Raw genomic sequence first — 18,551 nt, 5'->3', positions numbered from 1 at the left:
AAACTGACAAAAAAACTAATGGAAATGGTAAGGTGATGTATTCCTAATAAAGTAAATCACTTGTGTCTCCTTGAGTACTACTTTATTAGTTACCTCAAATATTTTTGGTGATATTAGCGGAGGAAGATTTTTCCTCCATAATAGTGCCTTCCCTCTTTCTATTTTGGAGGTCGCGTGACAGCTGATCACGGGCACGTCCACTAAACAGTGAGAATTCTTTCGTCATGTATCCCTCCCTTTTGATATTAGCTAGGCCTTTGCTGTATAAAGCTACAGCCAATGGGTGTATTCATTGGCATTGTAGACCATGGTATTTCCTCCTACAAAAAGCACTGGCAAAGCCAATAGGTCCCTCCTATGCAAGAGCTATTGGCTTTGCCAATGTGTTTTACATGTTGTACGCCAGTTTGTTTGCTGTTCCACGTGGCTGAAATATATTGGCATAAAATAGAGTGGAGTGTTGTAGAGTGGAGTTGAGAGGCAAAGAGTGGAGTAGAGTGTCATGGAGTAGAGTGGAGGGGGCTAGAGCGGATAGGCACAAATTGAAATAAAGTGTCGTAGAGGAGAGCATCATAGACTAGAGTGGCGTAGAGTGCTGTAGAGTAGAGTGTCATGGAGTAGTGTAGTGTCAAGCAGAGTCAGAGTGGAATGGCGTAGAGTGAAGTAGAGTCATAAAGTGGAGAGGAGTGACGTAGAGTGGGATAGAGTGGATTAGAGTGCTGTAAAGTGGAGTAGAGTGTCAGAGTGGAGTGTTGTAGAGTGGGGGAGGATGGCGTGGAGTGGAGTAAAGAAGAGTGTCAGAGAGAAAGGGCATATTGTGGTAGGGCGCAGAGTGAAGAGGTGTAGAGTGAAGTGTTGTATTGTGGAGTGGAGTGGGGCAGCATAGAGTAGATTAGAGTGGAGTAAAGTGACATGGAGTGCTGTGGAGTAGCATGGCCTAATGGGAAGTGGCATAGAGTAGCAAAGAGTGGAGTGGAGTATGGTGGAGTGTCGTGTCATAGAATGGATTGGCTTATAGTGGGGGGGGCATGGAGTGGAGTAGAGTGTTGTATAGCGGAAGGGTGCAGTGTGGTGTAGGCCTGGTGTGGTAGCGCACTTCCATTACAGACAACCATTTTCAACCGAAAGGACAATTAAAATGTGCACATACAGAAAAGGAGGGCTTGTGAAGGAATAGAAGTAGCAATGGTGAACAAGGGTCGCTTCTCGGGAGCGACAAAGTCATGCGGGACAGCCTAAAATTAATAAATAGAAAGCTAGAAAATGTGTGTTACAAACCGCAAAGTTCATGGTAGGCTATCATGGAATGCATTCCCAGAGAAGCTTTCAGAATGGTCACAAGAAGTGTTTTGACTAAACTCAATGAATTTGGTGCTTGAAAGCCTGAAGCCTGCTTCCACAACATGTCCCAAATCATACTTGCAACATTTGAATAAATCTTGGCAAAATACAATACATTCTAAATAGACTTTTTCTAGGTCAATGAAAATACTAAAGCGGAGTTTGAGACTTTTTGTACCTTTCACCAAGTCAGCGGATTTTATATACTGTCTTTTATGGGCTGGATTTAATGCTTTTAACAACAATGGAGGAGTACCCCCTAGATGCAAGGTATACAGTGTAGGGATTTCCTCTGTATCTAAAGCATAAGGCTTAGGTTAGCAATAAGTGTCCCAACCTTGAACCAGACAAAAAAATGTCTTTTTGAGAAGACCCCTCACTCACCAACCTAGTTGGTGACATGCTTCATCATCGGGGTCCCACCCCATAAGCCGAATGCCTATGGGGTGTGCTGCGACACCTGGTTACAGTGGAGCGGGTTCTTTGTTTTTTTTATATGTGAGAAAAAATTGTGAAAGGTGTGTTAAAAAGGGACAAAGCTGCTCACTGCAAAGACTTTATTCCTGAGTGATTTGTCCCTATTAAAAATATCGTGTGGCACCAGTGCCTATTTAGGAAGGCTGTGGTGTCTCAAAACGTGTGGTATATATAAAAATAGCGTAGTGTGCTATGTGTGGTTTTAAAATTTAGGTCTACATGTTTCAACCATTTCAAAAAGATTCTATTGGTTTTCTTCAGGACCGTGTTGTTTGAACGGGGTGGTCCGCACACGCTAAGGCGCGTCCAGCCCACGTCCAATATAAAGACCACAAATTATGGTCTTGTGAAAAAAGTGGTGTTTTATCCTGAATCAGGAAAAACCTGTAAAGAAAAAACATATAAAGGGTTGGGTTGTACCGGGTAAGACAATACAAAGGTACACACTTAGTGAATAGGTGAGCTTAGTGGAATCACCAGAGCTGTAGTGGTAGAAAAACCTGAAGTTCAGGTCGTACCAGTGGTCTGTCTCTGATAAACGACAGTAGTGCCCAGGCAGTATTTACCGCGTTTGTGACGTGTTGGGCTAGACTGTTTTATTCATCAACTGGTTTGTGCAAAAACGATCTGTATCGTATGCTGGTGGTAAACATACTGTGGGGGAGGGGAGGCAGGGGGAGAGCGATCACACCCATTCACGCAGCAGACACACAACATGCCGAGGCATACCTATAGGTGAGCGTCCAATATACGGCAGTGCTTTGGAGGTGCCGTATGCGTTTATATAGATTGTACTATGCAATTAGTACTAGCGTTGCTTACACGTGAAGCGTTAAAGTATTGCTTCATGGGCAGCGGGAGTTCCAAGACGGCAAGTGTCCGTCACCTGGAACCATGTGAGAAGTAAAAAACACCGTTAGGATCGTGCCTCGTGTTCGAGGCGTTTCGGGCAGAGAGGCGCGACAGCGTCGTGCTTAGATTCATATCCCACTTACTTGCGGCTTCTGCTCGTCTTGTTTTTAAACCTACTTGGTTTCCTCTCACTCCTGCCCCGTGGATTCGGCCGGAATGGAGACGCCGTGTAGAAGTAAGCAACTTGCTACTTCCTGGTAGGGCGTGGCTGTAGTCAGAAGGGTACCGCGGGCCAATGGGAGCGCGGTTCGTGGGCGGACCAATGGGAGCGCGGTTCGGGGGCGGGTGATAGATGACGCTTTCGGTAGCTTCTGTTTCGACTGGTTGTCAAGGCAACCGGTTAGCTGGAAAGCGAGTGCAAAATAAATACGGAAATGGCAGAGTTAGAGCTATTTCTGGAACATAGGAGTTTAGGAACATTAGGAGTTTTTGGAACGATGCTTGATTTTGGGACAGTATTTTCTCCATAGCAACGGACCCATATGGTTAAATGAGGAGATTGACAAGGTATTCTGGGGTGGCAATGATCAGGGGAATATAATAGGTGCCTGGGACGACACCTAAATCCTGATGTTATTGTAGTGCCTCAAATCGCAAGTAAGGAAAAGCAAAGTTTTCAGTGTGTCTCAAAACAGGGGAAAATTTAACCCATTACAGAGTGCCATGGGATATTGTCATTCAGACCGGTCGTGTGCGTTGCCAGTCTGTAGACCCATCGCTGCTCCTTTTCAAAAAGGCGTTGGCTCAGGTTTATACCTGGTCTTACTTGCTCGATGATTGTCCATTGGATTTCGTCTGGACTATGTCCAACAGACAGATAATGTTCGGTCAGCCTAGTATTGGATTTTTTGCACCTAATGGTGCTTCTGTGCTCTCCTAGGCGTGTTTTTATTTTTCTGCTGGTCATTCCTACATAACGTAGGTTACAGGGGCAAGTTAGTAGATATACCACATTTTCACTATTGCAGTTAGTATGCCCTCTGATCGTCCATACTTTGTTAGGCTCCAGTTGTAAGGTTTTAGTATTTTTTGTGAAGGGGCAAGCACTGCAATTGCCACATTTGTAGTGGCCAGTTACCTTTGGTAATCCCCAGGCATTGAGGACAGATTCATTTTCCATCGTCATTTCTCTTGGTCTTGTGTTAACCACTGCATCTCTGATGCTTCTAGCTCTTTTGTAGGAAAATAGGGGTTTTTCCCATCTCATGTTTCCGGTGTTTAAAATTCCCTAATGTTTTCCTATTATTTTTGTCACATCGTTAGATATTGTGTTATACGTAGTGACACATGTTAGAGGGGTTTGTTCCTCTCTTCTGACTGGGTCCTCCAAGAGAATTTCGCGTTGTTGATTGCGAGCTCTTTTTTGGCTTTTGTTCAAAATCCTCTCAGGGTATCCTCGATTTTTCAGCTTGGTTGTGAGCTCCTGGGCTTGTTGTTTGTAATTATTCAGATCACTGCAGTTTCTGCGCAGCCGTAAGTATTGTCCGTACGGTAGATTTTCCCGTAACGGTCTTGGATGAAAGCTCTCGAAACGGAGTAAGGTATTTTTTGCAGTGGGTTTGTGGTGCGTGACTGTTGACAACTTTCCATCAGCTTTCGTTATAGTAAGGTCTAGGAAGACCAGGGAGTGATGGTCCTTCACACAGGTGAATTTCAGGTGATCATCTAGTGTGTTAATCCAGTTGAAAAATGATGTCAGAGTCTCCTCGCTACCTTTCCAGATTGTTAGCACAATGTATTGTATTGTCTTACCCGGTACAACCCAACCCTTTATATGTTTTTTCTTTACAGGTTTTTCCTGATTCAGGATAAAACACCACTTTTTTCACAAGACCATAATTTGTGGTCTTTATATTGGACGTGGGCTGGACGCGCCTTAGCGTGTGCGGACCACCCCGTTCAAACAACACGGTCCTGAAGAAAACCAATAGAATCTTTTTAAAATGGTTGAAACATGTAGACCTAAATTTTAAAACCACACATAGCACACTGCGCTATTTTTATATATACCACACGTTTTGAGACACCACAGCCTTCCTAAATAGGCACTGGTGCCACACGATATTTTTAATAGGGACAAATCACTCAGGAATAAAGTCTTTGCAGTGAGCAGCTTTGTCCCTTTTTAACACACCTTTCACAATTTTTTCTCACATATAAAAAAAATAAAGAACTCGCTCCACTGTAACCAGGTGTCGCAGCACACCCCATAGGCATTCGGCTTATGGGGTGGGACCCCGATGATGAAGCATGTCACCAACTAGGTTGGTGAGTGAGGGGTCTTCTCAAAAAGACATTTTTTTGTCTGGTTCAAGGTTGGGACACTTATTGCTAACCTAAGCCTTATGCTTTAGATACAGAGGAAATCCCTACACTGTATACCTTGCATCTAGGGGGTACTCCTCCATTGTTGTTAAAATCTTTACTAGGGGACCAGGAGTTCCCACTACACATAGCCTGTGTAATTTCCCTTACTCTCTCCTTTGATTTACACTGGATTTAATGCTCCCAGACCCAGCCAGTCCCACATACATGGGGAGGGAGTGGTCTGTACCACACTAGCTCCGAGTTTGAAGACTACAATGGTGATGTCCTTGATGGAAATCCCCAATACATCATTTCACTACAAAACACCTTATCACGAGGCCTGGAGCTTAGGACACGAGATGTGAACAGAGATTAATTATCTCACAAATAAGTAAGAGTTATTTGACATTCACTGGAGAGGGAAGGGTGTGGAGGGTATTGCAGTTTTCAAAAATAATTTCAGCATCTCTGTAAGTAGTACTAGTGAAAATGTTAATTAGTTTAGCCTGCATTGGGTAATTTTGGTCTAATTTAGGGACTCTGATTGATGGCAGGGCCGGCTTTAGAGCTGGTGGCGCCCGATGCGACAATCACTTTTAGTTCCCCACATCCCTTGACCGCTTCCTCTGATTCTCTCACTACCACCCGCAAAAGTGCCCCTCATTTCTCATTTCATAAGATATTACTAAACACAGCACCCCCCTGAGGTCACAGCAGCCCCCTCCACAGGTCAGAGCCCAGTGCGTCCGCACCAGTCGCACTACCCTAAAGCCGGCCCTGATTGTTGGTGGCTAATAACTACTAACAGCATCAATCATTTGTAGAGATTCATCATGGTACTGTTGTGTGGTTGTGACTTCCTCATGAAGAAACACTCTTCCACAGTCCATGTAAGCAATAAGAAGAAAGCAAGTGACAAGGCTGGCTCATTACCTCAGCTGTGAAACAGATTTCAGCCGACCTTGCAAGGATGGTGGAGCTCTGGATCTAATCTGTTCAATGAAAGCTGGATGGCAGCTTTGGGATCAAGAGATTAGCATCCACATTATGCCACAATGAGCACGATTGGAATCCTCTGTTAAGCCAGGTCTCCAGAGCATCATGAGAGTATAATATGCTGGCTGAAATAATTTACAATGTATGATGCACTGTCTACTGCTCGAGGAGATCATGCCTGTTCATGTGCTACAAAATCTCCACATGTCTCCCAGCAGTTCTAGACCCAATTATCCCTCCCTGCCTCAATGTACAGTCAGTGTGATCAATGGTCATTCCTCCAGTGCTGAAAGGTACAATGTGGATATTAGATATTTGGTGTTTGCAGCTCACAATAAGTTTCCCTGGATCTAGAAGGCTTTTGTTTAAGTAGGGAAGCCCAAGAAGGCATATATAACACATACCCTGCAGCTGATAATATAGAAACACATCCAGGGGTAGGAAAGGACTCATTCCCTTGAATTCTCAAATGTGACAAAGGCAACATCTTTAAAAAAGGTCCCCTCTCGTCATAAGACCAGGTGCAGACAGCTGTGACATTGTCTTTGCTTAGTGTGTGATTAGTAGCACTGGGTGTTAGCTGAAGGGAAGACAAGGCAAGTAAAGAATATTCAAACTCATTTTCTTGCACAGCCTGTCCCATGACATTATTGCACATATAGTGGGGCCTATGTCACTAATATGCCTGGGCGCTCGGAGTGCCAATCAGGGATGGTAGAGGAACAGGTGACGCTCGGTCCTTCTCACTTGTTATATTTCGGAGATAGGGTGACCGCTGGTACCAATATATTTCAAAGTAGGCCTGCACACAGAGATAGTATAATGCCAAATCTGGAGTGTCGAACACCCCCCCTCCTCCGTGAAAAAACTATCTGAGTTTATCCCATCTAACGGCTGCTTGCCTGTCCAGACCAATATGTGTCGTGAAAGCATGAAAGAAGGAAGGAGCATTGACTATTTTTTATAGTAGGCAATGCATGTCAGACAGCCGCTTTGAAATTAATTCTGAACTTCTCTTGTGCTGAATACACATTCGAAATGGTGTGGTCAACTTACATGAAGCGAGTGGCATGTCTGAGCATTTTAGCACCTGCATTCTACACTAGACTGTGTTTCTTCACTCTACTCGTGGAAGTTCTCCTGAGGGGGAATTTCCACATCCAGAACATTGGCTATCAATAACAGATCAATACTTTTAAGTCATAAGTGAGTCAGATAGCGATAAACTGTTTTTTTGATTACTCACTTATAACGTCACGTCTCTCATGCTTAGAATGTTAATCAAACTTTTTAGATTCATTTCAACTCATCTACTGTTAGAGTCTGATGTGAATAAGACATCTGCCCAAATGGTTCAAGAAGGAGGTGCTATCAGAGTCCTCGTAGTGTTTCAGTCCATGCTTCATCATCATAGTCCATCAATCTAAAATGAAAACTAATTAACAGAGGGAATGAGCAGATAATTTCCCATTCATTTGTTCATTTACATGTGGGCAAGTAATATTCATTCACAACAGGGAGGAGGTGGGCCTACCAACTTGAGTTGTTACCTTTGGAACCTGGAGACCCAGGTTTGAATCTCGGCTTCAGAGGTAGACTCAACATTATGTGATCTGGGCAAATCAATTAATCTCCCTATGTCTAAGAGTGTGTAAAATGTATTTGTGTAAACCATGTTAGACTGTCAGCCTTAGGGGGTCTTCCCTCAAACTTTTTGCCCTACACCATCATTTTTGCTGATCACTCTGTGCACCTTACCACTGATAAACAGTACTAAAGTGCATATGTGCACTCCCTAAAACACATTAAATTTGGCTTACACCCAATTAGCACATTTCATTTACTTACAAGTCACTAGTAAAGTGTTACTGTCTGTAAACAGGGCCTGTAAATTAAATGCTACTAGTTGCCCAGCAGCACAAATTGTACCACCCACTTGAGTAGCCAGTCAAACACGTCTCAGGCCTGTCATTGCACACTGCGTGTGCAGTTTTAACTGACACTTCGATCTGACAAAATACATTTTTTACCAAGCCTAAATCTTCCTTTTTAATACATGTAAGTCATTGATAGGGTAGGCCCCGCACAGCCAAAGGGCAGGGTGGAGTGTATTCAGGGCCGGACTGGACGAAGCGGGCACCGGGCAATCTCCCAGTGCGCCGCACGGGTGGGGGCTGGTTCTGGGCCCCTGGGCGCCGATTTTGATACAGGGCCGATTTTGCTATGCTGTAAAATCGGCCCTGTAACAAAATCGGCCAAAAATCAGCCTTGGCAAAGAGCTCGGCGGCACCCCAACCCTTGGGGGGGGGGGGGCCAGAGCTCGGCGGCACCCCAAACCCCTGGTGGCTGGGGGGAGGCGGCCGAGCACTTTGCCAGGTTCCCAGTCCGGCCCTGAGTGTATTTAAGAAGTAGGACAAGTACTTTCAGATTTTACACATCCTGGTAGTGAAAACTGAAAGCTCTTTCAACTATTTTTCACTACTGAAAGGCCTGCCTCTCACATGGAATAACATTAAGTTAGCTCATTACATTTAATAGGAGATCATTTTCAATTGGGAGCGGGTAAGAATGTTGAGATTGTGGTCTAAAGATTTCTAATTTAAAACCCCCTTTAATGGAAAAATGTGATTTTTAGTCACAATTCTGAAAATGCCACTTTTTAGAAAGTTTGCATTTTCTAGCCCCAACCATTAGGTGTTTGCAGCTTGTATCCTGGGTCACATGACTAGATGTAGCTGGCAGTTGGTCTTTGTGTACTGTTCCCATTCAGTGAGATAAAAGAAGAAAACGTATTGGAAGGATGGGCCATCTCTGACTTGGCAGAGGGGCGGAGCAATCCCCTACCACACTTGCACATCACAAAGACTCAGCCTCAGCACAGTCACAAAGGGTTTCAGGTTAGTCTTTTGTTTGTACCTACCAGACAAGCTGGGGCCAGTGCATGGAGGCAGTAAATTTCAAACACCTCTGGTCTGAGGGTGGAAGCCTCCTGAACCTCCTCCTACTTCAAAGCTGGCACCAGGTATAAACACTGGACCCTCAGACCAACTCTTCAATACACAACTGGACCTGTGAAAGACTCAGAAGAAGGACTGCTGTGCTGCTCAGCTGCAGGTAGGACTGCTACTCTGCTGACCTGCGACCTAAGAGAGAAGGACTGGACCTGCATCTTGAACCCAAGTGGAGCTACTCCAGTCCTGGATCCTTGGAAGTGGGCCAGAAGGTGCAATCCTCGCTGTGGTCTTGAGCAGAACTGACACTGCATGATGCATCTCCTTGCAGTATCGCAGCAAAACCACCACTGCAACCAATTCCCAAGGCAGGGCCCCACAGCTCCACTGAACCTCATCTGCGTGATGCATCCTTGATGTAGGACCTCACATCGTTGCCCCGAAGCTCTGCAGGACCAACGCTGCGCAACCCATCCTTGGCACAGAACTTCGCATCGGAACTCCCCGGTACCTCTGCTGCATGATGCATCCTCGACACATGACTCCACATTGCACCCCACAGCTACCTCGAACCACAGCTGCGCTACGCATCCTCGATGCACGACCTTGCAATGCTCTGCAACCAGGATTTAAGATACTTTGTTCAGTGGGCCTAACTTTTCCCCTGTAACCTGCACACTCTTTATCTAGATCAGCCTGAACTCGCGACTTTGTCCAGGTCCGGCATGACGAGATATTCACAGTTTACGTTTTGTGCTTTTAAGGACTCCTTTTACCTACAATTGCATATCTCCCGCTCTACCAATTGGATTTTTCTCATTTTAATGTCAAATAATTTAGTAGATTTTACTCTTTTTTTTATTTTTATTTGGTGTCGAGATTTTTTTGTGTTGTGTTTTCACTTTACTCCCATTTGAAGTGCTGCCCTCAATACTTCACACATTGCCTCTAAGTTAAGCGTGACTGCTTTTGTGCCAAGCTACCACAGGGTTAAGCACAGGTTAATTTAGGGGTTGCTTGTGGTTCACCCTGACAAGAATTGCGGTTGCTACTCAAGTATAGTTTCACCACCCTAAACCAGTAACCCAATTTCCTACTAACCCCACTTAATATATTGACCGTGTTGGTGGTCTCCTGACTCCTCATGTAATGTACAGCACTCCCTTGCTTCACAGCTAGGTTTATGCTATATAAATACCAATACATATATGCAACACAGATGGAGATGCACTGGGGGAAACTTTTCCTTCAAGCAAAGGCCGTTAATTGAACACATACTGAAGCATTACGCTGTGTAAATATTAAAATACTTTATTTGGAGCTGCAAATAGAGAACAATATGTACCAGGACTTGCACTAAAGTAAATCTGAGGAGAATTTTTTTTTAAATTAATAACTACAATGACCGGAGTGGATTGAGACATTAGAATGTTGGGTACTTAAGCCTGTAATAGGAATGTAACACATGGACTATGAAATATGCAATCAAAGTCCACAATGAATAGGAGACCAGGAAGGGCTGCTAAAGTGAAGATCCGCACAGGATTGTCAATAATCACTGCTAGTTGAGTGGGGGCTCTACATAGCTTTATGAATTCAATTGTTTTCCTGACTGTCCGAAGAGGACCACTAAGTGCCTGGACAAAAAGGAACAGAAGACTCCACTATGACAATGGAGTTTGAGACCATTTGGTCTCTAGCCTTAGACTTCTATATATCCAAATACAATTTTAAACACAGCATACAGTGGGAGGTCTACCCATAAGTTCATGCATTCAATTTTAAATTTAAGCAGGAAATATTCTCATAAATATTGCTGAAATATGAAATATGCCTTCCTGTTGACTTTGCTCATTTTTTTTCTTTGACACACACACTATGCACTCTTCCGTGGGAAAGTGACTTAAAATTGCAGAAGTATTTGTTCCTCTCTCTCCAGTCCATGAACACGGAGTTCTTTGGGAGAATGCCTAAGCTCATAAAAAAGTTGTGTTTTTACTTTGCATGTCCCTACAGTAAAAAAACACCTGTCAGCCGACTGAATGACTGATGTGTTTTAATTATGAAACAATGTAGACTGAAAACCCTGTGGGGGATGGACCTGACGAGAACGAAAATGAGGTGCAGATTGGCAAAGAAATCCGCAGCAGCCCTCCTTTTTCAGTATACAACAACATTGTAGGTTATTAGAAGTGGTGCAAAACATGAGATGCAGATATCTGAATGTTGACTGTCTGTAACTGGCCACCTAACTACTGCTCAATGGTATTTAAAGTCCTATTTCACTATCATGGCAGCTGGAGTTTATTCATCCTACAGAAATTCATAGAACTCAACCTTCTTGTTGAACCTGGTGGAAGGTCAGATTTAGGGCTAAACATCTTCTAACTTATTTGATGGATCATTTTGGGGGTAGAGTTCTTATATGGGTCCCGATTACAAGATCTTAAGCAACGATTTAACTTTACCACCAAAATCAAAATCTGTATTCTGGGCATCCTTCACTCCACGGATGTGACAGCTGTGGATTCATAACCTTCGCTGACTTTATCGTGCAGCTTTCTGCATCAGTCAACGCCAGAAAAATTGATTTACCGTACCCAAAAGGAACGTTAAATTAGCTCTCTCTAACAAACCCATGTAAGAAGCTTTAAGAGTTGTGCTCTATTATAATCTCTGACTCATCCGTCAGCTCAGAGAGCAGAGGAAATCCTATAAGACTTTGATAGCTTAAAGCTTAATGCTAGAACCCACGAATTACATCTTACCTTTTAAAAAAGCACCAGGCTATCAAGGCGAATGGAAACTGGTTCAGAGGAAAGCAGTTAGAAAGCAGGGCCAGGAGACTGGACGGGTGTGGAAAGGTTCCAAGTATGACTAAGACAGTGTTAAAGAGATGGGAAGGAAAGGTAACTATCTCAATTACAAAAGAAAAGCAACCATACATGATGGTGGCTCTGTGCAAGGCACAGTAAAGTCACGGGTCTCGCAGCCATAGTTGGGCCATCATATCCCAGAAAAAGTCTAGTCTATAAAAAATGCTTTAAAAGAACAATATATAATGTTTGTTGATACGCAGCAAAAGCATTGGAGCATGGCATAGTCTCTCACCATAGCAGCACTGCATGAATGATTCATCATATAGAGGGTATTTTTATTCATTTCCCTTTCGTACCCAAATTGGCCCTACTGCTTATGGTCCCCTAGAAACAATCGCATGAGTGTGCCTTGCTACACTGTGAAACGGATTCACAGATAATATGCACAGTGCATGAAAGTATTGCAAAGGACAGAAAATACAGGGGTGTAGCTATCACTAGTGAAGCAGGTATTAAGGCACTGACACACATGGGTGTGAGAGCAGGGCCAGACTGGGAATGCAAACCTGCCCTGGCAATTGAGACGGATCGGCTGGTGGAAAACACTGCAGCTGCTTTTGTTACAGGGGCCCTATATAGAAGCTATGCTGCAAAACAATCACCAGTAAAAAAAACTGCCCTTTCGGGGTCCAATACCGGCCCCCACCCTGGCAGCCTGGCCCTATGTAAGAGGCCCCTCCCCAATTATAGCGGTCTTCTGCTTCCTAGCCACAGAGGGCAGGGCCCTCTCTGCATGCTTGCTTACCATCCTTGCTAAGCCATTGTTGGAGTGTGTTACCAAACAGCTGTACGTTACAATATGAAGTATATTGACACTCTTATATTCGTCAAGCCTGACAAATATTTGACTCCACAAAACAATACATCCAGATTCTAAACCTCCAATCTGAATGAAGCTGAAGTGCCTCAGCAGTCTGTCAAACGTTCCAACTTTTTAACATTATTTACTTTCTTATTAATATTTTATTGTATACTGGAGTACTATATAAGACTTTTATATGTTAATAGCGACTGATCTTGCTTCCTTCCTTCGGTACAGCAGCAGGAAGGAGGCACTTGCATTTTTTATTTCGAGAAGTAATCAAGAAATGTTTGCGAAAGTAACTCTAAGAATGTTCATATCCTTCAATAATCTCAAAAGCTCTAGAGTTGCACTTAAAATGACATGTACGTGTTCCCTGTCATGTTGATATCTAGCCCCGGATACAAAAAAGGCACCAATGCAGAAATACTTAAACAATGGATTCCACTTATATGGAAAGCCCTAGCTTCCAGTTGGAGACCCGAAAGTGTCTTGTACTAAGCATACAAGAGGCCTACGGTGTACATCCTTGGCTCAGTATGAGAAGAGCTTCAATACTGATTGTTTTAGACTGAAATTTGGATAAACACTGCTGAATTGATATCAATTAAAGATGTTAATTTTTAATGCTGTATCCCATTGGCATGAATCCTGGAGTACACTATTATGAGTTAGCAGAAAGGCCGGTGCTTCAAACGTTTAGGTGATCTTACTATGACGGGCAAGGCATCAACAATCATTTTCTCAGAGAAAACTCAATTATGATCACTTCAAATAGACACCATGGATCATCATGCTTAAACCCTTGAATATGATGAAACAGTATTAGTAATATAATTGCTTTAACTAGTTGACGATTGAGGCTTTTCACTAAAATCCTTAATCTTCAATCAAAGTCTTGTACAGTTAAGTGCTGGATAAATGTTTTTCCTCCTATCTATTGTACTATATTTTTGTTTAATTCTAAGCAATCACTTTTTTTTGTCAAGGATCTTCAAAGAAACTAAAATCAGGGAAAATGCATTTACGTTTGAAGGAATACAGTGATTGTAAAGGGCTGAAATGCGAGAAAAGATATTACTCTCTGAATACCCATGCTGACAATAATACATTGAAACATGACAATCTCGCCTTCTATGAAGAGGAATAATAAAGAGAAATGAGCACATCTGCAAATTAGAAAGGACTCAATTGCATTGAAAGAGCCAGGGCTAATAAAGATCAGAATCACAAACAAAAGTAATTATTGCACAATTGCCAGAAGTGATTTCTGTATATTTGCAAGATAGGTCGATGTATAACCATGACCCTCTTGACATATCTGGACCAAACTTTCTACCAAACATTCCTTTGCATTACACTACCTAGGGCATTATTCCAAAGTTGGGTTCAGACCAGTCAACAGGTGAAAGAGTTAAAGAAAAACAGCGGGAAAAAACGTTCTCAAATTTGTCCTGCAATTTTGTTTGAATTATAAGTCATATGCTTTTTAGATACCTCAACTGCAGTTCCCTTGGACCTAAAAATCAAGGGGGCACAAAGAGTTAACCGCTAAGGTTTCAACCAATATCTCATTGGCTACCTTTCTTTAAAGGCATGTAGCCTTTGCCTTTATGAACAAATCTGCACCAAATATAGAACAAGCATTAGCACAGCCAATAAGCGTGAAGTTGTCTGCCAGCTGCTTAGGGTTTTCAATGCATGTTTTCTTTTGTCATGGTTTCTATGAAATATTATACCTGGCAGAATGGATTGCCCCTCGACAAAATAAAAAAAATCATTGGTGAAAAGCAAAAATATTTTTTGGGGGGGACAATAAAACACCTTGCCATTGTAGACCTTGTACTGAAGTGAACTCGGAGAATCAGGCAAGGAATATTTATTTGTTTCGAGTATGAGCATATGTGTTGCCCACTCCTTAGAAAAAAAAAGGTTGCAGAGAAGTGCTTCCTATGTTTTTTATTTCACAAGTGTTTCCATTTAATAAATCTTCAATTCCAGTCCTAATATTTTTCCATTAAGATTTTTGCAGATCCACGTTTATTTATATTGTTATAAGTGCTGGAGACCACCTGCACGTTTGGTCTCGCTCATCATTCATATCTGTGTTTTCGAAATTGATGTTGCTAGAATATCATTTTTTACATAAGTAAAAGCTGTTAGCTTCTCAGTCCTGCTCCTTCTGGTAAGCATTTGAACAGGTGCACAAAATTCAGTGAACGGATTTCGTTTTGGTTAAACATAACTGCAGTAATTTTCTACCACTAAAAATCATTTGTCTGTAATTTTACCTTTGTCCTGGCAGCATATATTCCACAGAAGTGAGAATTTATCTGGGGCAATATATCACACCTTAATTCTATAGCTATATTTTAGTGACCATCACCAGTTGCCCTGTTTTTTTAGGGTACTTCCACGCTGACCTGGTGAAGACTCTTTATTAAAGTACCATTCGGTTTGAAACATTGAGAAATTGAAGTTTTTAACTGGATTTTTGGGCAATTATCATTAATGATAAACTTGGCCAAACAATTATTATTACAGCCAATTAATCTGAAATTAAGAGTTGTTCTATTTATCTCCTAGTCCCTTTTTCCACAGCTCACGTGCACTGTGCCGTTTCACCTGGTAGGCGCAACTATTGTATATTTTATCACCTATTTTCTACAAATACTTAAAAATATCATTGAAATTCTTGACTGTGAGTTGTCCTCATCTTTCGAAAAATTGTGGTTTACTTTGGGAATACATTCATGAATCCTTTTAAAATGTTGAAATTTTGAATGACTAAACAAAATAAATTGTTGTCTTTACTGCAGATTTACTCCCAGGTACCCAGTAATACAGGCCTGAACCACGGTATATTGTAAGATCTTGTAAATATCGGTGCAGCTGTAACTCTAACCGCCCACAGCGGGAATTCTAGGGCACTTCTAGTGAGGCCCTACGTTTTCCTGTCAGGTGAGAACTTACCTTACTCAAAAGGTAAAATCCTCGTCACTGCTCTCTTTATTTTCCAGCTAGCAAACAGAGATCCTACAATCCAAGTCAAAGGTGAGGAGTATTCTCATCTTAAATGTTTGTTACATTTATTAATGTCAAGTCATTGCTCCTCAGGTTTCATAGCTCTAATGAAATGCATTGCCAAGAAGGCATTTTAGGAGGGGTAAAACAAGGAGACATAAAAAGTGCCACACTAAAAATCCCAAAGCCATTGAGCTTAAAGGGGAGCCGATGCATAAAGATGTGAGAGTGGGGAGGCAATGCTCATTTTGTGTAACCTGATATTATCAAGTGTTCAGGAGCAACTTCCCTAGATAGATGTTCTAGACTAGTTCTGGACTTTACACAAGGCCTAGCCAAGTAACATTTGAACTTTATTTTCATCATGCGGACACATCCTTTTTCTACACTGAATTTGAATATTGTTTTGTACCAGTAACTTGCCGTGCAAATAATGCAGTGTGATTTTACATTTGAGGATACTGATGCTGAGGCTATTACTGTATGCCGTACCACCCCTTAATAATGCTCCATCCTTGGAGAGCTTGTCATGATTTTGAGACCTGAAATTGGTCATTTGAATGGATTTAATTATTTTCCCTTTTAGATCCAATCACCTCAATATGCTTACAAAGGGAGTATTAACATGCCTCTTCATTAGGTTGTGAAGAATGCTGAATAAGTGGAAATGTAAATATATATTTCAATATGCACCTATTAGTCCTAAAAAACCATGGAAACGTGATGGCCGATACAAACACCGCATTTTGCACAAATTTACATATCCTTTCGAAATTAATTTGGATCCCTTTTCACATTTCTGCCTGCCCTGCATATACAATTTTGGTCACAGTGCCGCTATTGTTGTCAACATTTGACCTGTTAAAAACGCATGTGAAGCTGTTGTAATATCATGCCAAATATATCATGAGTAGCATTAAACGGCAATACATAGATGCCAATGAGCATGTCCCTTCACCTTCTTTTAAGAGATTGTGAGAAAAACCACAGATCTTTCTTAGATTTTCCATCTACACTATAACCCTTTGTAGACAACAAATACACAACTGAAAATTATCCTTAAGTGTGCCTCTCTTCCACCAGCTACGTCGCTTCCGCTTCTCCAGTCGGTCACACTATCTTTAAATGTACACCACTTTTTTTTGTCCCCATGCTAACCCCAACCCCAGCCATATCAATGGGTTGCCAGTTTTAAGAGCATGAGACCTAAAAAAAACATTTACAACGTCAGGAAGGTGGTGTCATTCTTCATTTAGAACTTCATTCATATTCACAGGAGGTAGCAGAAAGTGATACCACAGTAAATTCTGAAGTGTGCGTACATGAAAAAAAATATTCTTCAGGGATACCATATTGATGTACAATGTGGACAAAACGATACAATGCTCCATTTTTAAACATTTTATAATTATAATGATCTAGCTAGTCAAACGTTTAAAGAACAATAGAACTGGTTTTATGGAAATTTAAGTTATAATTCAACTCACCTGAACACAGGACCCCTTTGTACCTTGCACAGGAAAAGTCATCACACTCGCAAAATAATCCGTAGATTTTCCCAAACTCACTCTCGAAGCAGAGGCACTGGTTGCAGCTGCACTCGCCACGGCCGCTGCAGATGGTCTTTCCTTCAGCTTCCCGGCACAGGTTCTGGTACATGTTACCATTGTCTCCCTCGCGACACTCACACTTGGCTCCCAAGTGACCCGCGTTGCATCCACACAGACCACATTGGTATGTCCCATTGCCACTGCACTTCAGACTGTCCAACTCAACCTCTTTGGTACATCCGCAGCTACAGTTATAGGACACCATTACCTCCAATGTGTCCTGGAATCCAACAGGCTTGATGGTGAAAGTATGTGTGGTGTCCTCAGAAGGGCAGTTACGAGCTTCAACAGAAACGTCAAATGATACCTATATGGGGATAGCAACATGTCAGTGCAAAACAAGACAAAGATTCTCAAGCATTCGTAATTTGGAAATCAAATTGTTAAATACATCACATGATTCAAAAAGTGACATGTATAATGAATTGTATATTATCTTGATGATTTTTGGATGAAGAAAATAGCATGGGATTAAATAGTATGACAAAAGTGAAGTTATAAATGGCGAATTTTTGTTGCAATTGAAGTATATCGTTTATGCTGTGCATGCTTGCGTCCAGGTTATTGATCACTTGGCCCCCACTTTATATTTTTATTTTAAAGTGCAAAACAAGACCCCAGCAATGACCAAGAGAGTACATCCTAACAAGGAGCAAGTTATTTAGCTGTAAACCCCTACCAAGTACATCATTACCACATATGGATAGATGAAATGTACACACAAAAGATGATGGCAACAGAATGTCATATAGTGAACACAATAGAGACCGCTCCCAGTTAGAGACCAAATTCGATTCACAGTGAGGCGCCTTGTGAAAGTGAGGCATCTCACAAAAAGTGATAGACTGGCATCACGTGATACACCACCAGGTGTCATGCTTCATCATCTGCCAGAATGTCATATGTCATCCCTAACACAACTCCTTAAAGTGGCAGACCCTGATGCAGAGGTCTAGCCCGGGACCAGGGTTCAATTCCCCGCCTCGGCGGGACTTGGGCTCAAAATTCCACGGACCTGATAATTCTCGCCTTGGTGCCTATTCCAATCATGGAGTCCCACTCTGCAACTCTGGGCAATAGCTTGCTTAATCTCCACAACGGCCCCCACAACGCTAAAAGGATGCCTGGCCTCCACCTTGGGGGTGCCCAGGAGTGGACGCCTCACAGGGAAAGCCAGGATGGGTTCCACAGCGGTATTCGTATAAGCGCCTTGAGACCCTTGCGGGTGAGTAGTGCGCTATACAAATATCAA

General features: G+C 42.3%; 1 protein-coding gene across 1 annotated transcript in view; it reads right to left on the bottom strand.

The window, feature by feature from the left end:
* ITGB5 (integrin subunit beta 5) overlaps positions 1 to 18,551 on the bottom strand; it is a 658,371-nt gene that overhangs the window by 188,265 nt on the left and 451,555 nt on the right. Inside the window, exon 10 of the mRNA XM_086957094.1 lies at positions 17,177 to 17,606. Coding sequence (XP_086813220.1) covers positions 17,177 to 17,606 — 430 coding nt within the window. The remainder of the gene's footprint in view (positions 1 to 17,176; positions 17,607 to 18,551) is intronic.

This window comes from Lissotriton vulgaris, chromosome 2_1 (genome assembly GCF_964263255.1).
Source record: "Lissotriton vulgaris chromosome 2_1, aLisVul1.2, whole genome shotgun sequence".
Classification (NCBI taxonomy): domain Eukaryota; kingdom Metazoa; phylum Chordata; class Amphibia; order Caudata; family Salamandridae; genus Lissotriton; species Lissotriton vulgaris.
The sequence above is the reverse complement of the archived record's forward strand: the minus strand, read 5'-3'. Positions and strand labels throughout refer to the sequence as shown.